Source organism: Aotus nancymaae, unplaced genomic scaffold (assembly GCF_030222135.1).
Source record: "Aotus nancymaae isolate 86718 unplaced genomic scaffold, 86718_ANA_hifiasm-v0.15.2.pri h1tg000029l, whole genome shotgun sequence".
Taxonomy (NCBI): Eukaryota; Metazoa; Chordata; class Mammalia; order Primates; family Aotidae; genus Aotus; species Aotus nancymaae.
The window spans coordinates 92,422,545-92,450,213 of NW_026988442.1; the positions used below are offsets into that span (position 1 = coordinate 92,422,545).

The window sequence follows — 27,669 nt, forward strand, 5'->3', positions numbered from 1 at the left end:
CAGGAAGTTCCGCCTCTGAGCGCCGTGTTGCCGGGGGCGGGAAGAGCGTAGAGCCGGTGGCGGCTTAGCCGTTCGCTGTGTGACGCTGCCGCGGGCGTCCATCACCATTCGTTCCTCTAACGCTGAAGGAAAATACTGTGTGTTGAGAACCTGCGCAGTGCGCGAATTCAAGGCCTCATCTCCTGGCACATAAATTCTAGTGAAGCGATGTGCGCAAAAATGTGATAAGTGCTTTGAGGAAGAATCAGACAGGGCCTGAGTGAGGGCAGTGCCATGTTGAATGGAGTGGTCAGGGAATCGCCCTCTGTTGGTGGTGGTCTTTGGGCAAAGGTCCGAGGAAAGTGAGACCCTGTCCCACGTAAACGCCATCCGAGGAGCAGCGGCCCGGAACGCAGACACCACACACCACACACCTGAGGCCCAATGTGTTGGGTGTTTGAGAGGAAACGGGAGCGAGTGGTGGAGGAGGGGGCGGCAGATCAGTGTTAACGTGGAAGCTCGTTATAGCTGGTCAGAAAGCGTCCACAAAAGGAATCAAACTCTATGAAGTGCTTATTCTGAGCCAAAGATGAGCTACCACGGCAAGAGGCACAGTCTCAAGAGATCCTGAGAACATGTGCCCAAGGTGGCTTACAGGTAGGTCATAGGTGGATTAAAAGATTTTTCTAATAGGCAATTCCTTGAAAGACTTTCTTACCCCTCCCACAACAGTGTGGGAGCTGTCCTTCCTTCTGTGTACGGACTCCATCTCTGGATCCCCTCCCATTGCAACGTGGGGGCGCGATCTCTCTTTTCTTTCTCTCTTTCTCTGCCTAAGTAGATCATCTTATGCAAAAAAAAAAGACTTACTATCAAAAAACCTGGAACCAATAGAAAGGAATGTCTGCGAGATCAAGGTTCTTATTATCTCAATCAGGGGTGTCACGTCCAATCTTTTGGCTTCCGTGGGTCACATTGGAAGAAGAAGAATTGTCTTGGGCCACATATAAAATACACTAACATACACTAACACCAAGATAGCTAATGAACTAAAAAAAAAAAAAAGAAAGAAAGAAAGAAAGAAAAAAGAAATTGCAAGAAAAACTCAATGTTTTAAGAAAGTTTACAGATTTGTATTGGACCACATGTAGGCCACAGGTCAGGCAAGTTTAATGTAGATGAAGTCTTATAGGTGCCCACCCTGAGAGATAATAGATGACAGATGTTTCCTATCAAACCTTTAAAAGGTGCTAGACTCAGTTAACCTCTTCAGGATTAGGAGGATCTGGAAGAGGAAAGATCTAGGTATGTTAATATTCTTTTCTTTTTTTAAGAGATAGGATCATACTCTGTTGCCCAGGCTGAAGTGCATTGGTGTAAGCATAGTTCACTGTAACCGTGAACTCCTGGGCCCAAGCAATCCTCCCACCTCAGCCTCCCTGGTAGCTGGGTCTATAGGCATATTCCACCACAGCTGGCTAATTCACTTTTTGTAGAGATGGGGTTTTGCTGTGGTGCCCAGTCTGGTCTCAAACCCCTGACCTCAAGTGGTTCTCCTGCCTCAACCTCCCAAAGTGCTAGGATTACAGGTGTGACCCACCGAGCCCTGCAGAGATTCTTTAACTTTTTTGTATTTTTGTGTTTTTTTCTTTTCTTGTTTGTTTTTTTCTCTTACCTTGTCATTCTTCATCTGAGATATTCTTTACAGATGCAAATTTTCCCTCAGAAATGGTTTTACAGGGACATTTCAAAATATAGCAAAGAAACATATTTTGGTGTAAAATGTTTGTATTTCCTTATTTATCTGTCATGCAATGTTATGCCGAGTTAGGGTGGAAAGTAATCCACATTATATATAGTTAAACTCATCTGATAAGATTTTATGGTTTGTAGGGCATGACTCCAAAGGCCCCTTAGATAGGAATTTGGGAGCAAAAAAAAGGTAAGAGTTTAGTCCCCAAAAGGCAAATGCAAAGTATCTGGCTGCATCCCAGACCTATTGAATAAAAAAATCTGATGGTGAAGCCTAACAGTCTTGCTCTTCAGAAGATTCTGATGCTCAAGGCTGAGAACCAGTGATGTAAAGCATTGTAGGCAATGGCAAGAACTTTGGGTTTTATTATGAAATGAGAAACCACTGGAGAGTTTTGAGCAGAAACAATTCAATTTAATACTGCAGGGTCACTCTACACTAGCTGCTTTGTTGAAGATAGACTTCACAAGGACAAGGGCAGCTATTGTAGAAGTCCAGTTGAGAGATACCTGGCTTTACAAGGTGGTAAGGGTTAAGGTGATGAAGCTGATTCCATTCTGCATATATTTTGAAGGCAGACTGGATGGGATTTGCTGGCTGACTTGACATGGAAAGTAAGAGAGAGGAGTAAAAATAACCCAAGATTGCAGTCAGGAGAAGGGCGAAAGATAAAAAACAAAACTTTTTTGGGCCTGTGCAATGGCAAAACTGAAGATGTATTTTGGGGAAGGTACAGGTTTGGAGGATGATTTTGAAGATACCAAATGTAAGTGGCTATATTAATCTGCTCAGGCTGCCATAACAAAATACCACAGACTACATAAACAGCAGAAATTTACTTTTTTTTCACAGTTCTGGAGGCTGGAAAGTCCAAGAATAAGGTCTAGCAGGGTTTGGTTCTTGGTGAGGGTCCTCTTCCTAGTTTGCAGATTGCCACCTTCTTGCTGTGTCCTCACATGGCACAGAGTGCTCCGAAGTCTCTTCTTCATCTCATAAGGACATCAGCCCTGTTGGATTAGGACCCTGCCCTTACGACCTCTTTTATCCTTTGTGACCTCTTCCCAGGCTCTGTCTTCAAATACAGTCACATAAGAGTTCAACGTGAATTTTGGGGAAGTTGCAATTCAATCGAGGGCAATGACCTATTAGACAGTCAAGTGAAGTGTCAAGAAGGAAGGTGGATGTAAGTCTGAAGTTCAGGAACCTAGAAATGTACATTTGTGAACTGTCAACATATGTATGGTATTGAAGCAATAGAATTGTTTAAGGTTACCTAAGGAATGAGTATAGGATATTTCACAGTGAAGAGGCTAAAAGATCAAGAAGAACTGGACACCACCAGCTGAGGAGCAGTCAGTGAAATAGTAAAATCTGGAGTATTGGCAGTCCTGATTTCATTTTATTTCATTTTAAGGTGGAGGAAGTGACTACCTGTGTTTGATGCTGCTAATCAGCAGAGTACACTGAAGCCTGAACCTCAGTCACAAGATTTGCAATGTAGAGATCAGTTCTCAATTGGATGGCTAGAGTAAAGAAGATTTGGTGGTCCCTGAGCTAAGTGAATTTCACTTATTCAGAAGCTGGAGGACCTATTGATCGCTGTTGTAATACCTCAGTTCTAGTCTTCTTAGTTTAAAAGAATTTAAACAAGATGCCTGGGCGTGGTGGCTCATGGTTGTAATCCCAGCACTTTGGGAGGCCAACATGGCCAGATCACTTGAGGCCAGGGGTTCAAGACCAGCCTGGGCAACATGGTGAAGAGGCTCAAGCCTGAGAACCACTGATGTAAAGCATTGTAGGCAATGGCAAGAACTTTGGGTTTTATTATGAAATAAGAAACCACTGGAGAGTTTTGAGCAGAAAAATGACAAAAACCATCTCTACAAAAACCACAAGAAATAGCTGGGCATGGTGATTCGGCCTGTAGTCCCAGACGTTCAGGAGGCTGAGATAGGAGGATCACTTAAGCTCAGGAGATCAAAGCTGCAGTGAGCTGAGATTGCACCACTGCACTCCAGCCTGGGCAACAGAGAGAGACCCTGTCTCAAAAAAAAGAAAGAAAGAAAATTTCACCAGACACAGCAGTGCTTGCCTTGGCAGCACGTGTGCTAAAATGAGAGCAATACAGAGAAAATTAGATGGCCCCTGTGCAAGGATGACATGCAAATTCATGAAGCATTCCGTATTTTTTAAAAAACATTTTTTAATAAAGAAGAGACAGGAAAAGAAGTGCAGCATAGACTAATTTATTGCAAAAGAAAATTTTGAAAGTTAGGCACAGAATAGATAGTATACCCTGGGAGAGAGAAGATTCAGAGCAGCTGCTTGTAAGGATGAGCCAGCAAAGACTGGCACCCCTTTATGGGAGTCCCACCTGATTACTCATAAGGAGGTAGAAAGAGGTGTTACAAGCGTATCCTCGGTGGTCCTCTGGTTGTTTTGGATCTGACAGGTTGGTTATCTGGGTTTTCATATTAGTAATAAGTCGGGTTATGTTATTCAATTCGTCTAGAATATCAGTACCACATTCCATTTTTATGATGGTGCAGGTTCCCACTTGGGCTGCAGTGAGTGTATACAAGACCATACAGTTTTCCTCATACGTGAAGTCTCATTGTTCAGTGGAGAGATACTCATGCAGCCATCATTTAACACCTTTGGGTATAATTTGTTAAAGCCTTTGTATGCCGTATAACGTCTTAAATATCTCTGTATGCCAGATGACATAAACGAAGATTGAAGCTAAGTGTTCATAGTATCTGAATACACAATGTGTTCAGCGAGATCAGAAATGAAAATGGTTTCCTGGTTTTGGCAGGGTCTAAATTACTCATCCTTGTGCCCAAGCATAACCTAGGGAACATTGTCCTAACCATCCTGGAGGTAACCATGGCTGTAAGTTAGTGCCACATAGCCAGTGTGTCCCATTTGGAGCTCACCAATAAATACCTGCTCACTGTACCCAATTGGTAGCACACCAGTCAGTATCTTGTAGTATAATAATGCGGTCAGTACGTTCTCCAGGTATCCCCTGCATATCTCTTGTACTGTGTGGCCATTGGTCCTTGGTGTGGTTTCTTTGCTCCCAGCATAAAGGAGCATTTTGGCTGAGTTGGCCAAATGAAGGGGTGAGTCACATAAACCCATCCCAAATTTGCATTATCCCATTTTGAAAATGGGCTGTTTTTAGGGGTGTGGTTACCACCATCTCTTTTGGTTGGGGGTATGCTAAAGTAAGAGCTAGTGAGCCAGTCCTTTCTGTTGAGAAACTTTTCCCATGTCCCTTGCTCTTAAGAGTGTCTTTAATGGGCCAGTTACATATATTGTCTTTTGTTATGCCAGCACTAAGGATACCAGACCATTTCTGCAATGTAATGAATTTTTGGTATTCTATCCCACCCTGACCTTGGAAGGGGGATACCCACCATGACAGGCTGGAGCCACTGGAAAAAGGCATGAGTCCGCATATCCAGCAGGTGTCCTTTTGTAATCTGTCTGCATAGTCCTGAGCCCTTTATAGAAATAGGTTTGTTTCATGGACAGCAGTGAGTGGCAGTGGCAAGAAGACATGAGGACATAGGATAAAAAGAAGCAAGGCTGTAAAATTCATTTTAACTACTAAAAGGATGTTAAATGTGACAAGGCAAATGCCCTTTGCTGCATAAGACAGGCATTGCCAGCATCTCTAGGATCATAATCATAATGGCTATTATATAATAAACATGGGCATTCTTTTGTATACAGGCCTGGTCCTGCGTCTTGTGTTTAAACAGTCCACAACAACTGTCAGCTGCTTCTAGTCCTGGGCCTTTGGGTATGATTTGTTAAAGCCTCACTAAACATCGAAGGTTGATGTTTAGTGAACTAGAGGCGAAGATCCTTCTTGGGAGACACTGTCCACTCAAGAGGTTGTGCCTTTTTAAGATGAGAGATATGAATCCATGAATCTATACCCTCTAATTTTGCAGCATGTGGATTAGTCAATAGTACCTTGATGTGGGCCCTTCCATCAAGGTTGAAGGGAGTCCTTTATTAAATGTCTTTTCCAATAGATGAAGTCTCTAGGCCACAGATCATGATAAGAAACCTCGTCTTCAGGGAGTGCACTATGAAAGGAACTCTTTACCAATCTTAGCCTTTTTTAAGATGATGAATGAATCCCTTACAATATGGCAACATATCTCTCGTGAGAAAAATTGGGTTGGTTATATACACAGAGGCCTTCCTGTTGTAATTTCATAAGTGGATAGTTAATGTTTTCCAAAAGGTGCGCATTGGCGCGTAAGCAGCACTGGGGGAGTCTTTGGGCAGGAGAGCTGAAACGCCTCTGTGAACCTAGACAATTGTGTTTTAATTATTCCATTAGTCCTTTCTGCCAGTCCTGAGGACTGGGGATGGTAGGCACAATGGAAATGTTGAAATCTGGGTGGAATTTTGCAGATATTTTGAATAACCTGCCCAGTAAAATGAGTTTCCCTATCACTGTGAAGTTCACAGGGGACTTCCCATAGTGGAATAATTTTTTCTAGTGAGGTTTTTCCAACTGCCATTACTATTGCTTGCCTGCAGGGGAAAATTTCAACCCAATGAGGAAACACATAGACCATTACTAAAATACACTTGTAATCTTGAGATAATGATTGCAGCTGGATAAAATCAAGCTTCCATACCTCAAAAGGTCCAGCTAGAAGGGGAAAATGACCCTGGGCCCCATGGAGGGGCTCCCCTGGGTTATATTTGGGACAAATAACACATCAGGAGTAAACCTGATGGTTTCCAGTAATATTGTTTACACCAGAGTATCATTTTATCTGGATTCCAGTGGGTCAAATTATGAACATATTCCATAAGGAGCACCTTACATCCCAGTGGAATAATGGGTTTATTATTAGGTCCATACCACATTTCAGTTTTGGGAGACAGGCATCCCATCTGCTTCCAAATGAATTTCTCTTTCGTTGGGGCTGGGCTCTGGGTTTCTTTCAACGTGTCTTTAAGTGTTTTTTGGTTTTATGACCATTTCCCAGGTTGGGGCTGGTGGCTTCAATGCTGCTCGTTTAGCTGTAGCATCAAAAATTGATTGTCCCGACTTTCAGTAATGTCCAATTTAGAGTGACCTGGGGATTTTATAATTGCCAAAAGCTTTGGTTTTAGAATACCTTCTAACGTCTCTGATACTTGTTGTCCTTCATGGGGTGGAGGGTTGCCCTGAGGAAGTTAAATATTCTCTCTCTTTTCATAGCATCCCAAAGTCATGAGCAACCCCAAATGGTGAGCAGCTGTCAGTGTAAATGTTTGCAGCCTTGTCTTTTGCCAATTGACAAGTTTGGGTTAGGGCAGTCAATTTAGCCACTTGAGCTGATCTGGCTTGGGGAAGAGGATGGGCTTCAATTACCTCAAGAAAGGAAACCACAGCATATTCTGTGCTAACATTTTCATCTTCTCCTCTTAAATAAGAACCATCCGTATACCATCCTATCTCAGCATTATCTAGTGGCATCTCTTGTAGGTCTGTCCTGTAGATGAGAAGCTGGTCACTCATCAGAACACAGTCATGAGGGGTTTCGAAGGAAGAGCCCAGGAAGAGAGTGACCAGATTGATTATTATAGTGGGAAATAGTAATATTTGGAGGTGATAAAAGCAAAACTTCCTAAGAGATTAACCAACTAACAAAGAAGCATTGAGAATAATGAGAGTTTAGAAAGGTCTCAAGAGAATGAGCTACAGAAATGGTAAGGGAGGAATCCATAATTATTTCTTCAACAGACTTGTATAGAAGGGCAGTGGCTGATATTGCTCTCACAGAGGAAGGCAGCCCTCAAGCCATGGGGTTCAGCTGTTGGCTACCACAGCCGATAGGCCTCTGATGAGCACCATGTTTCTGCGTCAGTTCCCTGGATGTGATACCTCCAATTTTATGTACGAAGAGGGAGAAAGGCAATTTGTAGTTAAGGTGCCTTAAGGCTAAGACGTTAGTTATGATTTCCTTTATTTGTTATACAGCTGATTGTCTCTCTGGAGTCCACATGATGGGATCAGATTGTTCACTTTTTTTTGGGTCGGGGGAGAGATTGGTCAGTTTTTAGGCATGCATACAGAGGTTAAGCCATAAGGGAGAAATTCGGTATCCAGTTCCTGCCGTAGCCAGCTGGAGTTAACAGGAAGACTGGAGAGGTTAAAAGGAGATTTACTATTCCCTGCCCTGTATTCCAGTGTGCTCTCTTCTCATCTAATATATCCTTTTCTGTCTCCGTTTTACTTTCCTGGTCACAAGATGACATTTTAACATTACTAGTACCAAGTCATGGTACACTGTCAGGATGTTTTTTAACCTGTTTTTTGTTTGTTTGTTTGTTTTTTGTTTTTTCTTTGTTTTTCTCTCCTGGCTCCAATCCTTAAAAAAAAGCTCACCTTTTGATGAAAAGGAGGTATGGGCATTATGGATGTTGAAGAGATCACTGCCCAGAAGATTGCGGGGCAGGGGAAACAGGGCATATTAGCATATTAGGAACACAGGGGACCTGCTGAGCATGTCACATTTAGAGCCCTCAGGGGAAAGCTAAATTCAAAAGACACAACAAGGTGTAAGTTTGGATTCAAAACATAAGATAGTTTTATTAGACATACCCACCATGTTAATCCTTTCATTGCTCCGAGGAATGGAGTTTCTTTTTTTGTTGTTGTTGAGACAGAGTCTCACTCTGTTGCCTGGGCTGGAGTGCAGTGGCACTATCTCGGCTCACTGCAACCTCCACCTCCTGAGTTCAAGTGATTCTCCTGCCTCAGCCTCCCAAATAGCTGTGATTATCAGCATCTGCCACTATGCCTGGCTAATTTTTTATATTTTTAGTAGAGACAGGGTTTTACTATGTTGGCCTGGCTGGTCTCAAACTCCTGACCTCATGATCCACCTGCCTCGGCCTCTCAAAGTGCTGGGATTATAGGCATGAGCCACCATGCCTGACCTGGAATGGGATTTCTAAATAAGGGGAGATTTATAACCGATATATTTAATCGTTGCTCCTGTGTCAATTAAGGCAGTTGAGAGTGCATAGTTTATTATTATATTATTCTCTCCCAGTTTGTTTACCAGCGTGGAATATTTGGAGAGGTGAAACCCTTTGACTTCCTCGGAGCACCCTAGTCTTCCCAAGGCGCGGCTCCCTGCTGTTGCTTCAGTTTCAGCCAAAGGCAGTCGCATCCAAGGTGTCCCAGTAATAGACTGGGAGGAAAGGGTCCTCTGAGGAGGCTTAACATTTTTGTGAGGCTGAGAGGTTTGAGAAGTCAATTGTTTTAACTATAAATGGATACTTGGGCAGTCTTTTGTTATTCCTTTTTTATCATAGTGTGGGATAAATGGTCAGCTAAGTTAACTAGTTCATTAGTTCTGGCGGTGGCCCAATTTGTCATGTGGTGTTGACAATTATAATTACAAATTACAGTTTGTTATGTGCATTTCATAATGTTTCATTTTTATTGTTTTCAAAGCAATCAGCTGACATCTCACAATACTGTCTCAAAGTTTTATCAAAATATGTAAAGTAATCTAAAACCGATGGGTTTGGGTTCTGGCAGCATTGCTGGATTTTATTCCAATCCATAACCCTTTGGAACACCGAGGGAGTGGTATTTAACACAGTGGTCATTCCCACGCAGTTTTGCACCTGTCTTCTGGACTTCGGGGGGCTGGTTGTTGTGGCCCTTATAGGCCTTCAGAGGTCAAGTCTGCTACAGGGTCTGACCACTGTGCTTTTTCCAGCCATTTCTAAGCTTTAGCTTCTGAGACCAACATGTAGATCAGCCAGTAAAGGTCTGATTGGCCTGGGTCATGGGTTCTGATAATGAGCTCATGTTCTTGGGCAAATCCAGTTGGATCTTTATGGGGGTGAAGAAATTCTTTAACTATGCCCCATAACTCAGCCTTTGATCAGAGTTGATAGACAATCACCAGGGTTTCCCTACCTGTTACTGGTTGTTCTCATAATGGGCTATCATGAGAGCTGTCCCTGCAGGGTCCCCTTTTTCCGCATCTTCCAGATGAGATGCTGCCTCGGGGCTGTCCGGGAATTATCAGGTGGTAGAGTAGTGGAAGTTAGACTCCCTGCTGCCTTCTGTTGAGTGAGTGGTAGATAAGGAGCGGGAGATGGCAGACTGGAACATGCAGGAGGAGGAGGGAACAGATCTGGTCCGGGAAGTTCAGAGAGGTTAGGGTAGAGGTGGGGTGGAGTTGGAGGTGGGAAAGGTGCTAAGGGGGAAATGAGGGATTCAGAAGACTTCTTCTAGAGAAATACATTAGAGAGTTCTCGGTTAGCATCTCGAAGTTGTTTGCAGGCCTCCTGTAAGAAGATGAGGTGATCTTCCCGCTTTTGCTACTCTCCAGGTACCTTTGAAAGTAGCTCTCCCATTCTGGTTGTTTCTGTGCCTGCGTTTTCCACCCTAGTTTGCAGGTATACTAATTTGGACATCTCAAAAGGTCCCTTTCTAGGCCACTGTAACTTAGCATCTGCTTTGGTTACAGTAGTCTACCTGATTAAATATTTGCATGACGATTCGCCGTAAGTATTTTGCATATACCTGGCTGGAGTTTCTTAAGGGTGGACCTTAGTGTTCCACAGCTAGGAGGGTTATAACCAACTTAGAGGCCTTATTCCCCATGAGTTCGCCTTCGGATCTGACCATGTCCGGGAGTGTATGGGACCCAGAGTGTGCTGCTTGTGGATCTATTTCAGAGCCATTACTCCTAAGCTAGTTTGGTCTGCCTGTGTTGCAGCTACCTGGCACAGTGTGTCAGGGGCTCAAGGTGCAGGGGTGGTCAGCATCTTGTATGCACCTGCTGGCTGAGATTAGACTCTAAGTGTGTTCTTCTGAGGGGGAAACCTACTAAGAGCCGCTGCACATCTTAGGGAGCGTTCGTCACAGACACCTCACATGATTCTCATTTGCCTGTGAATGCCGCGAAAGGCTGATGGGAGCAAAGTGTTATTATTTCTTCAGAGTGGAAAATTCCGCATTCATAAACTAGAGGATTTAGAGTTGGTCAGATCCAGTAAGAGAAGGACTAAAACATACCCCAAAAAATGTAAGCAAGACAGAAATAAAACAGCTAGGCAGAACAAACAATGATCACACAAATTATATGATTTCTGAGTGCTCTAAATGTAAGGAGAAATTAAGACCTGGTCTTAATGCAACTAACACTAACTTTAGTCATTAAAGAGAATTTACAAGACAAAATCCCAACTCAGCTCCTTACCTAGTGATGGGGCTCAAGCTGAAGACCAGTTTCCACTGATGCGGAAGCAGACAAGTTCACCTTCCTTGATGGAAGCAAGCAGAAACTGCCAGGAAAAAGGATTTTTTTAAACAACAAATTAAACTTCAGACTCCCAGCTAAAAAATCTGGGGAGGTCAGGGATCCCTGGAGGAAGGATCTCAGCAAATCGTCCTCAGTTTGGGCTATAAAGAGCCCAAAATGGAACCCGATACCCTTAGGAGAGTTGCTGTGGGCCGGGGCGCCTTCACTCACGATCTGTCTGTGGTTACCAGATGTCAATCAAGGAAAATGACTGAGGCAGGTCTCAATCATTTCAGGAGGTTTATTTGCCAAAGGACATGCACCCAGGAGACAGGTCTTTGTGTTTTTTCCAAGATGATTTTGAGGGCTTCACTATTTAAAGGAGAAAGGGCAAGATATTGAAAAAAACAGCATTTTCTGTGAGAGGTGGGTAGGGAGAAATAGTCATTCATGCCTTCGTCTGGCTCAGTGAATCTGCATTTGTACAAAAGATAATGTAGCTAATGGGGCGAGGAAATAATCAGATACGCAGTTGTCTCAGGTGGCAAGACGGATGGCTTTGAGTTCTGTCCTATGTCCGCACACCTGTGATGATAAACTGTCAGCTTACATTGCCATGGTCAACTTTAACAGAAATGCCTTAGGGTCAAAATCTTTGGGCCTGATATGGTTTGGCTGTGTCCCCACCCAAGTCTTATCTTGAATTGTAGTTCCCATAACCCCCACATGTCAAGGGAGGGACCTGGGGGAGGTGATTGAATCATGAGGGTGGTGGTCTTCTTGCTATTTTTGTGACAGCGAGTTTTCATTAGAGCTGATGGTTTTATAAGCGGCTTTCCTTCACTCCACTATGCACTTCTTTCTCCAGCTGCCACGTGAAGAAGGCTGTGTTTGCTTCCCCTTCTGCCATGATTGTAAGTTTCCTGAGGCCTCCCCAGTGGTGTTGACCTGTGAGTCAATGAAACTTCTTTCCTTTATAAATTATCTAGTCTCAGGTGTGTCTTTATTAGCCATGTGAGAGTGGACTAATACAGGGCCCACAATGAATGTCTTTGTGGGCAAAATGTGAGGGAGGTATGTAGCTTTTCATCTTTGTAGCCATCTTATTTAGGAACCAAATGGAAATCAGGTTTGCACGACCTAGTTCCAGCTTGGCTTTTCCTTTTGGCTTAGGGAGTATGGGGTCCCAAGATTTATTTTCCTGTCACAGGAAGCTGAGGCAGGAGGATCACTTGAGGCCAGGGGTTCAGGAGCAGCCTGGGCAACATGGTGGGCAACCAGCCTGTCTCTACAAAAAATTTAAAAAAAATAGGTGGGCATGGTGGCATATACCTATAGTCCCAGCTACTTAGGAGGCTTAAGTGGGAGGTTTGCTTGGGCTCAGGAAGTTGAGGCTACAGAGAACTATGATTGTGCCACTGCACTCGAGCCTGGGAGACAAAGACCCTGTCTGAAAAAAAGGAAATACGCACGCGTGCGTATTTGAGGGATAGCTTTCTGCTTTAACACACACACACACACACACACACACACACACACACACACACACACACACACACACACACACACACTGTGACCTGAATACATGAGTAAGGAAGAATTTTCATTTTTAATTAAAAAAAATTTTTGGCTGAGCATGGTGGCTCATGTCTTTAATCTCAACACTTTGGGAGCCTGAGGTGGGCAGATCACTTGAGGTCAGGAGCTTGAGACCAGCCTGGCCAACATGGTGAAACCCCATCTCTACCAAAAATACAAAAAAAAAAAAACCAGCCAGCCATGGTGGTGCACGCCTGCAGTCCCAGCTATTTGGAAGGCTGAGGTGGGAGAATCACTTGAACCTGGGAGGTGAAGACTGCAATGAGCTGAGATTGCACGACTGCACTACAGCCTGGGCAACAGAGCGAGACTTCATCTCAAAAAAACAATTTGTTTTAATCAGTAGACTTTAAATAAAGCAGATTAACCTCAACAATGTGGGCGGGCCTCATCCGAATCAGGTGAAGGCCTTAAAAGCAAAGACAGGTTTCTCAAGGAAAAAGGAATTCTGCCTCCAGACTGCAGCATAGACAATTCTGACTGAGTTTCCAGCCTTTTGCACTCAAGACTCCTACAACATCAACTCTTACCTGAATTCCCAACTTGCCAGCCCCCACAATTGTGTGAGCCAATTCTTTAAAATAAATCTCTCTCTTGCTCTCAGTGGGTCTGTTTTTCTGCAGAACCTAACACAGATTTTGGGTGCAGGGAAATAGGGTACCGCTGTAACAACTACCTAACAAGGGGGAAGTGGTTTTCGAATTGGGTAATTGGTAGAGGCTGAAAGAATTCTGAGGCGCATGTTAGAAAAACCTCGATTGCCTTGAAGTGCCTCGATAGAAATATGGGCTTTAGAGGTGATTCTGGTGACAGCGCAGATGGAAAGGAGAATTATGTTACTGGAAACAGGAGGCAAGTGGTATATAACCTGCCTGAATTGTATTCTGTTGGGTGAAAAGTAGGACTTGTAAGTGATATGCTTAGATATTTCCCTGAGGAAATTTCTACGTAATGGTTAAAAGTGGGGCCTGCTTTCTCCTCTTGCTTATAGTGAAATGTGAGAAGAGATACACTGAAGGTGGAATTGCTCAACACGAAGCAGAACTTGAAGATCTGGGTAATTCTTAGCGTACCCACATTGAAGAAAAAAAAAGAGAGCATGTGCTCTGGAGAAACACTAAGGATGTGGACAATTATTTATTTGCAAGACATTAGGTGTGTGGCTTATAGATCCAATCACCCATCTCAGCAGAAACCTGGACAGTTTGGATGGGGGAACACAGATGGGATGAAATGAAGGAAGGCTTTTGAGCTAAGGGATTGGCAGGGACAGTTCAGAGGCCACTGAGACTGCTTCTGCCACCAGGGGACTGAAGAGGACAGGCTTGGGTTTGAACCCACTGCCACCACCAGGAGGTGGGACAGTTCTGAGGGTGCAGGGCTGCAGCGCCAAGGGGCCCTGAGAACAGAGCATCAAGCCAGTGAGGATTATTCTCAAGCCTTACAATTCTAGGTCATTGGCTCTGTTAGGTGTCGGACTTCCTTGGGACCTGCAAATCTTTTTTCTTCCCGTTTCTTCCTTTTGGAAGGGAATGTGTCTATCCTCTGCCTATCCTGTTGTAATTTGGAAGCAGGCAACTTGTCTGCTCTCATGGGTTCATAGAAAGGAAATTTGCACTGGGCGTGGTGGCTCACGCATGTAATCCCAGCACTTTGGGAGGCCAAGGCGGGTGGATCATGAGGTCAAGAGATCGAGACCATCCTAGCCAACACGGTGAAACCCCGTCTCTACTAAAAATACAAAAAATTAGCTGGGCGTGGTGGCACACACCTGCAGTCCCAGCTACTCAGAAGGCTGAGACAGGAGAATGGCTTGAACCCAGGAGGTGGAGGTTGAAGTGAGCCGAGATCGCATCACTGCACTCCAGCCTGGGCGACAGAGTGAGACTGTCTCAAAAAAAAAAAAAAGAAAAAGAAAAGAGAAGAAAGGAAATTTACTCCAACAGGAAACCTTACCCAGAGTCAATTGATTTGGATTTTGGTGATGAGATTTGAACTGATATTTAAATGATATTGGACTGTGAGTTGATGCTGAAATGACCGATTTCTGGTGATGTTGAGATGGGGTGAATTAATGTATTTTGCATGTGGGAAAGATATGAAGTTTTAGGGGCCAGAGGACAGTCTGTGGGTTGAATTGTGTCCCCCACCCCTCAAAAAGTTATTTTTTGTTTTTGAGACAGGGTCTTGCTGTTGCCCAGACTGGAGTGCAGTGGTATGATCTGGGCTCACTGCAGCCTCAACCTCCTAGGCTCAAGTAATCCTCCCTCCTCAGCCTCCCAAGTAGCTGAGACTACAGACATGCCACCATGCCTGTCTTTTGTATTGTTTTGTACAGACTGGGTTTCACCATGTTGCCCAGGCTGGTCCTGAACGGCTGGGCTTAAGCTGTCCATCACCTTGGCCCCCAAGTGCTGAGATTACAGGCGTGATCCACTGTGCTTGGCCCAAAAAGACATTTTGAAGTTTTAACCCCTAGTACCTCAGAACATGGCCTTATTTGGAAACAGGGTCTTTATAGAAGTAATTGAGTTAAAATGAGGTCATTAGGGTGGGCCCTAATCCAGTAACTGGGGTCCTTATAAAAAGGGGAGTACACACATTTGTGTCTACAGACACACACAGAGCACCACGTGCTGATGGAAGCAGAGACTGCAGTTATGCTGCCACAAACCGAGAGATGTCTGGAGCTATCAGAAGTTGGAAGAGGCAGCTGGACACAACGCCATGGAACACATGTAGTCCCACCACTTGGAAGGCTGAGGTGGGAGCCCATAAGTTCGAGGCCAGCCTGGGCAACATGGTGAGACCCAACTTCTAAAATATAAGTTGGAAGAAGCAAGGAAGGATTCCCTTGTGGATTTCAGAAGCAGCATGGCCCTGCCCACACCTTGATTTCAGACTTGCAGCCTCCAGAACTGTGAGACAATAATTTTATTATTATAAGCCACCCAGTTTGTGGTACTTTGTTACAATAGCCCATATTGTTGGACATTTAGAGTTTCAAGTTTGGGCTTTTATAGATCTAACTTACAACATTCACAATCTGTTTCCACAGGATTAATTCCTAGGTGCAAATGGCTGGGTTAGAGGATATACCAGATTCTGAGGTTTAAGACAGGGTCTCATTCTGTCATGAAGGCTGCAGTGCAGTGGTGCGATCTCAGCTCACTGCAACCTCTGCCTCCCAGGCTCAAGTGACCCTCCCACCTCAGCCTCCTGGGTAGCTAGGACCCTAGACGTGCACCCCCACACCTGGCTGATTTTTGTATTATTTGTAGAAACAATTTCACCATGCTGCCCAGGCTGGTCTCAAACTCCTGAGCTCAGGCCATCAGCCCACCTTAGCTTCCCAGAGTGCTGGGATCACACCGGGCCAATTCTGCGGTTTCTGATTTGTGTTAAGTTGCCCTGCATACCAAAGTATTAAATTATCTCCAACACTATGTGAGAGATCATTCCTTATACTCAGTAGGCTTGATAGTAGGGTGTTTGTTATTTAATCACCATTAGTTGTGATTCAGGTAATCAAGATGTCCAGGCAAAGATATACTAGAACAAGTTAGGTGGGACATTGTAGACTTAGTAATACTGGAAAGATTTGGTCTAGTTTCATTATTTTTAGATTTGTCTGTGCTTGAGCTCCTAGAGTGCTCAACTCAAGCAAGAAGGGAATAACTGTAAATAAAATGTGTCCAAAAATAGATTTGGAAAAACCAATCACAGTGGAAATAAATATCAGCTTTATTAACACTCAAAGTGCCATTCATTTATGTTTATTCCATAGTCCAGGTTACTTAAAGTAAGCCTTTGCACCACAATCTTTAAAAAAAAAATGAACATGTAAGAAAAAGCAATTTTAATTGTGCTAATTATTGCAGGCCTTCATGCACGTAAACCTAAACAAAATGTGTGCCAACAATATACAAATTTCCATATAAACAAAGTCATTGATCACTAACAAAATATAAACATGGTTTCTTTTATATTAAAATTTTTTAAAAAGCTATTTACCAGCAAGAAAAAACAAGTACCTAGAAATTATAAAACTCAGAAATTGTATACATTTTTACAAGCACAATTTTGAATGACAACACAAAGTCAAAATGTGCATGAAATGTGGCACGTACCACACTTATCTGGCTTCTGGTAGGTTTTCATAATCACACCGGTTCCTTTTAACATCATAAGCTTAGTGACATTCAACTTCAACAGTGGACTTTATTCCTAACACGAGTAATTTTACATGGTACCTCATATTTAAAACGAAGTTTTCTTTAATACAACATTGTCTGATTGGAAATTTAATTTCCAATTCTTTTTCTGCCAGTTATTTAAAACACAGTACAGTATAAAGACACACAATGTATGTTTGGACATTTCAAAACAATTTATAGTCAATTACAAAGAATCACAATATGCCAACATATTGTTTTATAAACCCAGTCTGACCTCGCCCAGTGACAGAAAAAACTAAAAGCTGAAATCTTTTGGGGTGGAATAGAGGAAATAAAGACAGGACAGGCCAATAGCAACTGGAGACAGAAGTATCTTGACATCTCTTCAAGACATTTAGCTTCTCACATTTTTCCATAGCTCTGAGAATTCGAAGACCATTTTTAGTGAAGTGTGTTGTTGCTACTGCTAAAAACCTATTTTTCCCTTAATTTGCATTTCACAGAATTCTCTTAAACAGAATTTAATGCTTTTTCTTGCAAGAGTATTTTAATTGAGCTCTAAGTATGATTTGCGTTCAATTCTGAAAATACAAATACATTTTTAATGGTTAAAAACAAAATTTAAAAAATACTTTTGATCAGCCAGCTGAAAATATATTCATATAGTAAATAATCTCAGAAAGCTTTTATATATATTTATCACAACTAAATAGTACCCTTATAAAACAAGTTGATAAAAATGTAGAAATGAAAATAAGAACTTACTGGGATATATACATGTGCCTACAGACAGAAAAAAACATCTCCACACAAACATACATCCCCTGATACAGAGTTAAAAGCATACTTTCAACTTAGTAATGGATTTTATAATACATTATAAAATTTTCTAATTTCTAGTAATGTTGAACTCCTGAGTTCTTCAACAAAGAACCATAGATAAGTATAGTTTGTAAAAGCAAAAAGGTCCATTTAAGTCAATAATAGCAGTGCAGTAACTGATGGCTACATATTGAAAGAAGTTAAAACATAAAGACAGACAGTAGTTCAATGCACGCATTCATGATGTTCACACACTCAACAATTATTGGTCAGAGTAGTAAATCAGTGTACAAATTAAACATTTCCAAAAATGTGCAAAAAAGTCATTCTTAATAGGAAAAAAACCCTTTGTACATAATTATAAACTGCCAGCATTCAACTGAGATTAAAAACATTTACAGAGAGAAACCAATAGGTTAAACATAGAGAATTTAATGGCTACATTTAAAAATGTACATTATGTCAAAGGGTAAATTTACAAATTGATAATCATAGTTTGCAACAATTCAAAGTTTATTCTCAAATTTATCCAAGTTTACTTTTATTTACAATGAATAAAAAGAACCATGTGAAATGTAAGAGAAGTCAGACATTAAAAGTATTTTTGGTATTAACTCTTATAGTACTTCAGAATTTAGGATAGCAAATTTTAAAACCAATAATAAAAAAATGTAAACCATTTACTAATTACGATTGTATTAAAACAACTGTTGGTTTTTAAAGAAGTATTCTTATCCTTAAGACACTGTACTTTCAATTGAATAGGGTATACTGCAAGGGTTTGGCCCACTTCATTTTGCCCTTAGGACTCTCCAGCTCAAATGTTTCCACTGGTCCTCTCTTCTTATTCCAGGTGAACATTTTTTGGAAAATAAGAATACATCAAATCCATTTTGTAGTCTAAGTATCTAACAGAGTTTAAGATGTAATTTTGTTACTTCTTTCTCCCCTCAAGTAATGTTAATGCTAAAATCGTCACTAGTTACATATGCTTTTAAAAATAAATTCTAGAAAAATATTTAAAAGAAAGTGAACTTTTTAAAAGTGCTTGCTTTTGGGTATGGTCATGAACTTTACTTTTCTCAACTGCATCAAGGGATTCAGAAATTCTTATTTGGGGACGAGTCCTGCACATATAGTATAGAGCAGACACTCCCCTTATGTTTCAAAATGTCTATGGCACAAATCAGACTTCAGTCCAGAACTGACTTTTTCCTCACAGCTTTGCTGAAATGCCCCTCAAGTCAAACATAAGTTCATAAATGTTAAGACACTAGGAAGGAAGTACGCCATCAACCTGAGGCATCAGACGTTAATGTCTCTGTGCATCTGTGGTCACGTGACGTTAACAAGATTGGCACATGTACAAGCTTAAATTCATGTCTACATAGTTCCTCACTAGTGGAAGTAACTTCTGCATGTCTAAATGCAAACACTGATCACCTGTCCTTTCCTTGAAGGATATACTAGAATACAAATTGTACTAGTTCCTGCTTTATAATTTTTATACTATTCGCTTACAAGTGGACAGAAGTAACAGTGCTAATTATTTTGGCTATGTGTATATAAAAGCTTTGGTTTAAAGTGATTCTGATAATACACATTGTGTTACAAACAAGAAGTCATCAGGCAGAAGGAATAATGGTACCGATTTAATGCCTTTACTGTTATGAACAAAAATACCATATGACTGTCAATTAAAATGCACAATTATAAAAAAATGATTATATGAGACTGTATACAGGTAACAGATAAAATGTATTCTTTTCTTTACTGTAGCTATGACTCCTCCCTCACTTTTCTGAAGCTCAACCTTGAATGCTTGCATGACCACTTAGAAAAGAATCTCTAGGCTCCCCCAAGAGCTCATGTCCATCAACAGCTCTGGAAGGTGAGTATGGGGAGATGAGAGGCCCTGATACTTCCCACGCCTACCGTGGCATCCCATCCAAACCATGGCAGAAGTCAAAGTCGAGCCAAAGACAACTATGAAGTAGGAACAGCCGCTTCACAGCATGCTTCCCCTAGCCAACCAAAAAGAGGTATAAGAGAATTGCCTTGTGAATACTTGGTAAGCTAAGGAAGCTTATTTTGATAATGTTTGGCAGAATTTCAGTTCCAAAAAGTCCATGAAGAACTATGTAAAATCAATTACTTTCTATTTAAGAATTATATATAAGCTTATTATTATACATATACACAAACTGAATTTTAATCTACTTTTAGCAACTAAAAGTGTGGCAATTTACAATAAATATCCTTATTATACAATCATTTGTAGTAGCTACTTGCAGAAAATGTACTGGTGTTCCTACCCAAGGATGACTATACTCACTGTATGTCATTAGGAGGTCATACATTGAGTTGTTCTTCCCAAAACAGAAACTGATCTAATTGAACACTCATACCTTTTCCCTTCTTCCCATCCCTGCTTCCAACTCTAAATACCACACATACATGCACACGTACACATACACACACACATGCACACGCTTCACAGAAAAGTAAATTAGAGTATTACTCAAAATGCTAACTGAGAAGTAAGGACTAGAATCTGCTATCCCTGGATTTTCTACTCATTGTCCTGTCTCATTGCCTTAACATTTGTAAACCATGTGAATGACTTCTTTAGGGCAGAAACAGGTACTGTAACTCTACTATGAAAATCCTAACTGAACTATAATATACCAAGAACTTGGACAGCGCCAATGTGATTGAAAATCAAGTATTCAACCCAGAAAACACTTACATGTCTCTTTAGAATGAGAATACCTCTTTCAATGCTTGTGTTGGGAATTCATGTCTAGTGGAAGCTGCAGCGTGTCTATCACAGACAAATCCTAATGTTTCTCTCCTAACATTTATTTATTTACTTTTTTAAAAAAGGAGGTAGAAAAGGGTAGGAGGAGGCAGGCATTAAGAAACATTTAAGGACCAATACACAGTCTAAGGCCAAATGAACTCGTGAGGCCTACTGATTTTGAAAAAAAATCTTCATTTTGGTGGGTAACTTGAATTATTAATATAAAATAAAATTAAGGCATACAGAGAAAAGGCACTACTAAAAATTAACAATTGGATTGCTCTTCATTAACATTTAACCAATCTTAAAATTCAAATAAATATGAACATTACACACTTGTAAAACAAAGGCCAAACTTAGTAATAAAACAATATGATCTCAAGAAATTGTCCTGATCTTGGTATAAATAACACTATCGACAGAATTCAATTTCTATCAAATGTCTTGGGTATTTTCACAATTTAGACCAAAAGAAAGTATTTTTTTTTTTCTTTAAAAGAGACACTGGGTAAAAAAAAAAAAAAAAAAAAAAAAGCAAATGCTGTTACGAAATAAATGCTCCCCACCACTGGAACTGTTTGAGTAGAGGCTGGGTTTTGCAGTAAGAGGGGATCCTGAGAGAGATGTTACGTGACTGGTTGAGGAGGGGATCCCTCCAGTTGGGGGATACTTTTACTCTAATCCACGTTGTCAATGACATTTCAGTTTATAACAGCCAATGATTACCTAAAATTGCTTTTCCCTTACTTCATAAAAAATAAGATTTTAAAACACCATTGCTGAACTTTCAGAGTTAGCGTATGCCATAAAATTAAGTAACTGTTTGCCCATGTTCCTCCTAGATTGTGACCTCCTTTAGGGTGTTAATTTAGTAACCGACATAGTAAGTTACAGTTATTGAATAAACAAATGAAGAAGAGTCATTCTATTTATTAGAAAAGATAGATTTGTATACTTAATTGACACCAGGTGATTTTATATCAAGCTATCAGTTCCCAGACTCCAAATAAAATCACTGGCACAGAACTTTGCCATAGGCCAAGGAGTCTACATCTGGCTTGGTCATCCTACAAAACTATTCACATTTGATTTTATTTTCTAAGTGATTTCACATATCTCATTAACAACTCCATCTCAGAAATACTACAGAGCAGATGTGACATATGTAAGAGCTGGAGTAGCAGAAACTTAATCTAAATAAATAGTTTCATCTTTTTAATGCAGTTTCTATTAAGGTAACGACAACGAAAGCCAGTTCACTTTACTCTGAAATCAAGGTTTAAAATTTTCTTTTATAGTTCAGCAAATGCATTAATATTTAAATTTCTTATATATGTTATGTAAGGGTAACTGTGCCTTTTAAAACTTTCTAAGGCAATAGTCATTTTTTTAAGTTAGAAAGATGTTTTGTAAACAAGGAAAAATTTCGAGATATTCATACTGAAATTTTCTGTCTGTATAACTTTTAAATACATTTTAAATAATTACCAACCCATCAAAATTTCCATTAGTCATTATGATATTTTTTAACCCTTTTATTCAATACAACACTTTGTTTGCAACGTAAAAGATCTTGTATTTGGTCCAAGCCTAAGTCATGCCACTTTGAATCTCTCAAGGCCGTAAGTAGAAAGGTATTTCCTGAAAAGCACATATGAGACTGCTAGTGAATCTCCTCCAGCACCAAAAAGTCTGCCACTGTCAAAGCAGAATGCATTTTAAAGGCACAAAGTCAGCAGTCTGACCATTTTCCAGCGTCAGCAAAGAAGCATTACAGTATAGAAGAATTCAATTGTGCATTTAAGAAACAAAACACATTTAGAGTTATCTTAAGAAGTTCAAACTGCATTTGTTGATCCATACCATTATTAGAAGAAAAAAAATGGAGTGTTTTATTTAACTTCCCCTGATGAAGCTGTTTCCTTTCAAAAATTTCTTTTTTAAATTTACTTTTGGTCTTCCATAACCTCCACCCCCACACCTTCAAGCTTTTTTGTCCTAGTCGTTTTTATATATATTAAACTTCTATTGTGGTTTTTGGTACCTTCACAACTTGTTTGAAATAAATTCACATCATATTTTATATAATAACTCTGTAAACTATTAGTCTATTTTTAAGTCTTTACATAAAGAACATTACTTTCCCATAGCTAATAATATTTTTCTTATAAAGCAAAGGCCTTCCACAGCAGTGTTAAAGTAGTAGTTTCTTTTCAGGTGCCTGTATTTTCTACAGCATTTAGAAAAGAAAACAGAGACTGATAAAAGCAGCCAGTTGGCTTTGGGTTCTACAGTCTCACTGGATTTCTCTCTAAAAAGCATTTGTCTCATATCCTGCACTGCTGGTTACCCTGACAGACCAAAAACAAGCCAAAGGAAAAGCACGACTACACAAGACAGATACGAAGGAAAAGCCCACTGGTCCAGAGACCATGATCTTGCTCAAGTAGAAAAGATGCCCTCACTCATAAAAGATAAGGAAATTAGAAAAGATCCACACACTTGGGGATTGTTTCTAGAACAAGATTTGGCAGTTGCTTTACCAAGGCAGGTGCACCTCATTCTTGTTCTTCCCTGCAAACTGCTTCGATCTGAAGAGTATGAGAAGCGTTGACAACTAATTTTGTGCTTTGACTTCTTCTTAGACTAGCTAGTGGAATTTCAAATATTCCTACAGGGAATGCTAGGTAGGACCTTGGCAGAGTAAACCAAGATCCACCTAACTTCAGAAACAAAGTATCTTAAGAGAGCCCATAAATAAGCACACCTTTTGGCAGAAAGTAAGAACACCTGAGTCCCTTACGAATCCCATGAAAGGGATTCTGGGGCCTCCAGGAAGACTACTGTTTTCTAGACCTTTAAAAATAAAGTACTTAGCACTTGCTTTAACAGGCTGAAAAAACTGCAAGCGGCCAAATTACTGCTATCTTCATGTTTTATAGTTGCACAATTCCATTAGACATAGTGGGACATCTCCCAGCTGTCTTGTTCCATTCCATGTCCTTGCTCTTAGTGGACACACTGTACTAGAAATACCTGGCAGCTTTTTAACCTTCCCATTAGTAGTTAAAATGTTGTTTGGATATGCTTTTTTTTTTTTTTTTGCCCAAAATTATGAATTTTAAGGAAAGAATATATACAGATAGCAGAGTTCAAAAGGCTCAGTGTTCAAATTCATTTTGTTTCTAAAATGAAGAGTTACCTATTTGGGTGCAATATACAGCTGGTAAAGTGATCGCTATTTGCTGAGATATTCACCCTTGACCTAAAGCAGCAGTATCTGCTCACGTAAAATCCTCAATCTGCATTACATCATTTTCTCTTTGAAATTTCCTTTCCTTTCTTGCATTTACTGTTCTGTAAATAGCTGTTTTCAGTTTACAACTGGGACTGATCTTTACATTAGGGTTTCTCAACCTCAGCACTTTTGACATTTTGGGCGGGGTCATTCTTTGAGGGGTGAGGTTGCTTTCCCTGTGTACTATAGTCTATTTAGCAGCATCCCTGGCCTCTAGCCAATTCATGCCTCTAGTATCCGCCCAGTCATGACAACCAAAAATGTCTCCAAGAATTGCCAAATGCCTAGTGAAATTACCCTCGCTCTGCTTTTGGCAACCACTGTTTTACATGATACCTGGTTTTTGTTTGGTTTTTTTTTTTTTTTTGAGGTGATTTAGTATTCTGCGATCCCAAGAACAGAGGTTTCATCTGCTGACATAACACATCAATATTACTAACTGAACTCTTAAGGAACGTTATCTACAGGGAATCAGGAGCTAGAAACAGAAAGATGGTATACATGATTTTGATTATTTCTCCATTCCTTTAATTTTGGGACTTCCCCTTCAAGTAAAACAAAACAAAACACAGTTTAAAATATACTAAACACCTAGTTCTTTTTTTTTTTTTTATTTCTATTGACTGGCAAATGTGGTCTCTTCTACTGCTCACACATTTAATAAGAACAATCTCCTTTTGTCTTTTATTTGGATTTGCTCATGACTTGAAAATAAAAAAGCTGTGTGTGTGTGTGTGTGTGTGTGTGTGTGTGTGTGTGTGTGTGTTTTAAAGCAGAAAGCTATCCCTCAAGGTTTACAGATTCCAGTAACATGGATCTATTATAGTGTATTTGCTTATTATACTCGTTAGGATTAACAAATAAACATACCTCTTAGAGATTTGTATCTTCTATCAAGACTCCTACTGAGCAAAAAGCTTGGTAGACAGAGGTTAGGATCTAAAGAATACAGATATAAGAAGAAACCTATATTCTTTAAGTTGAGTACCTACCCTAAAGTTTAGGGCCCAACCCCATAAATGAGGATATATTTTAAATACTATCACTAAAAACTACAAATTATACATAATTTTCTTCTCCTTGTTTTCTACGTCTTCCCATCACCACTGATATGTCAGTGATAGAGGAAATGACTCTACAATCTTTAGGTATTCCAAATGATTTGTTTGTGTACTAGAAAGAGTGACTATGTACTAAAGTGCTTTATCTCTCTGAACCACATCAGTACATTATAAAAATTAAAAAAAAAGTTTCAAGTTCTTGTAAGGGAAAAAAGATTAAATATAAAAAATTTAGGTTATTATTATTAAACAAATTTAACCAAGAATCAAGAGAAATACTTTCCCTCTTGTCTTTTTTCTCCCCCATCTCTCTTTTTTTATAAAAAAGAAAAGTGCAGTCAGAGAGAAGGTGAATGAACAGATGGGAGCTAAGTAGAGGCACAGGAGAGGTTACTGGCTGCTAGTGATAATGCACGAACATGTGCCTTAAGAGTTCATCAGCTGAAGGTCTCAGTTTGGCCTCTACAAAAATCCGTTTGAGGAAATCTCGAGTATAGTCTGAGACATGAGGTGGCAGCTTTGGGTTTGTTGGCTGAGTGGCGATTTTAAAGATGGCAGCCATTGCTTCAAATTCAGCCCAAGGAGGCTTTTCAGTTAGCATTTCTACCACAGTACATGCAACACTCCTGAAAAGAAACAAAACGAAATACATTACACAAACAACAACATGAGAGAAAGCTAGTTAGCTAGAAAATGAGAAACAGGCATTAGGTCCATATACATTTAAATATGACAATTTCAAATTCAAAGCTTCATTAAAAAGGTCTAATTTCATAAAACTGTAATTTAAACATAAAAATCAATTAAAATAAAAATTTAATGATTATTAATTCAAACAGTTGGGCAAAGAACATTATTCATCTTATTATTTTTGTTTTATATAATTTCTAGCCTGACACTAAAAATAATTTTTATCTTTATCTTACAAAGAATATCAATTGCCCTCAGGTGCCTAAAATGAACGTCTATTTAAGTCTTTTCTGGGTGGGAAGTAGAAAACAGTCATCTCATGTTCTAACTTAAAATTATAGAAGAATTAAAGATTAAATGAATTATAAGACATAACAAAGATGAAGTACTTTAAAAATTTTTTAGACAAAATAACTGTTTATTTATTTACTTCTGTAATAGCAAAAAGCTTTTTAATGCTGAGGCTTCCTTAAGACAAAATCCTTCCTAAAGAATGGAAGACAGGTTCAAGGATTCTAAATATTTAGTAAATTTATTTACTTTTATTTATTTATTTTGAGACAGAGTCTTGCTCTGTCACCCAGGCTGGAGTGCAATGGTGCAATCTCGGCTCACTGCAACCTCCACCTCCCAGGTTCAAGTGATTCTCCTGCCTCAGCCTCCCAAGTAGATGGGATTACAGATAATTTTTGTATTTTTAGTAGAAGCGGGGTTTCACCTTGTTGGCGAGGCTCGTCTCCAACTCCTCAACTCAGGTGATCCGCCCGCCTCGGCTTCCCAAAGTGCTGGGATAACAGGCGTGAGCCACGGACTGTGGCCATATTTAGTCAATTATAAGCCTTAGTAAGGCATAATTAATATAATCTTTGCAATTCTTATAGCCTATTTTGGAAGTACAAAAGATCATTTACATCTGCCTCAGTAAATTCAATCCCAGGTGGAAATACATAAGGCTGCAGGTAGTTTTCAAGCAAACTTCACATCAAAACCTACCAGATATCTGCTTTTCTTCCATAGCCTTCTCCACTGATTACTTCAGGGCTCATCCAGTATGGTGTGCCCGTGACAGACTTCATTCCTGTCCCTGAGAGACAGATGGTCTGAAGCCGTTTGCTGGCCCCAAAATCTCCTAGTTTGACGTTGCCTGTTGAATCTCGCAGGATATTTGCGCCTAAAAATAAGAAATCATCTCATTTCAATAATTTTGTCAGTCTAGAATATAATATAAAAGAACAATGTCAGAGAATTAGTTCGTAGACTCTTTGATTTGTCCCCAAAGTAAGGCTGCTTTTCATCTTTTCCGGCAGTAGCTGGCGTAATGCTAGTCGCACAGGTGGTACTCATTAAGGATTTGCTGCAAGAATACTTATTCAAGACCTAGAAAGCTGCTATTGAAAAGGACTGGTACAGGTTGGAGGTGAAGGTGAAGAGGAGGAGAAGGGGAAAAGGGCTAAGAACGAAACTCAGTGAAGGACCGAGAAAGCCCCCAGTTTCTCTGTCATAAAGCAAGAAGCCCATGGCTGAAGCTTATTTCCCTGAGAAGCCAACCTTTTCTCAGAAACTTCCTTAGGGACTTTCATAATCAAAGGATTTTCCCCCTCTGTTACTTAAAAATTAGTTACCTTATAGAGTTTTCTTAATATTGAATCTTGCTTTATATTAACTTTACTTCTCACTTTCTAATATTTTTAAAATGTCTGATAGGCAAGCTTTGAGCTTTTCATTTAAAATTTCATTAGCTTTTATAATAAACTTTTTACATAGCTTCAGATTTAAAGAATTACTGCAAAGACAGTATAGACAGTTCCCATATACCCCCACACCCAGTTTCTGTTACTAATATCTTAGTGTGGTACATTTGCCACAATTAATAAACCAATACTGAAATATTATTATTAACTAAAGTTCATACTTTGCTTAAGATTTCCTCAGTTTTCCCCTAATATCCTTTTTCTGTTCCAGGATCCCAACTAGGATCCCACACCATATTTAGTCATCATGTCCCCTCAGGCTCCTCTTAGATGGGATACTTTCTCAGACCTTCCTTGTTTTCGATGACGACGACATATCTGAGGAGTACTGGCATTAGGTTTTTGTAGAATGTCCCTCAATTAGGATTTGTCTCATGTTCTCATAACAGGGGTTGTAAGTTTTCTGGGGCAAGACCACAGGTAAACTGCCATTCTCATC

General features: G+C 40.1%; 1 protein-coding gene, 1 long non-coding RNA gene and 1 other non-coding gene across 3 annotated transcripts in view; 2 read left to right on the forward strand and 1 right to left on the reverse strand.

The window, feature by feature from the left end:
- The first annotated feature begins 54 nt into the window (after positions 1-54).
- LOC135277004 (uncharacterized) lies at positions 55-17,683 on the forward strand. The gene is made up of 2 exons (XR_010344630.1): positions 55-636; positions 13,619-17,683. It is a non-coding gene; the product is annotated as an uncharacterized LOC135277004 (long non-coding RNA).
- Positions 3,817-3,922, forward strand: LOC135277069 (U6 spliceosomal RNA). The gene has a single exon (XR_010344678.1). It is a non-coding gene; the product is annotated as a U6 spliceosomal RNA (small nuclear RNA).
- The window catches only part of MAP3K2 (mitogen-activated protein kinase kinase kinase 2), a 78,089-nt gene continuing 66,767 nt past the window's right edge, over positions 16,348-27,669 (reverse strand). The window contains exons 16-17 of the mRNA XM_012462329.2: positions 26,473-26,650; positions 16,348-25,415 (exon numbers count right to left, since the gene is read on the reverse strand). Of these exons, the coding sequence (XP_012317752.1) occupies positions 25,190-25,415; positions 26,473-26,650 (404 nt within the window). The 3' untranslated portion in view covers positions 16,348-25,189. The remainder of the gene's footprint in view (positions 25,416-26,472; positions 26,651-27,669) is intronic.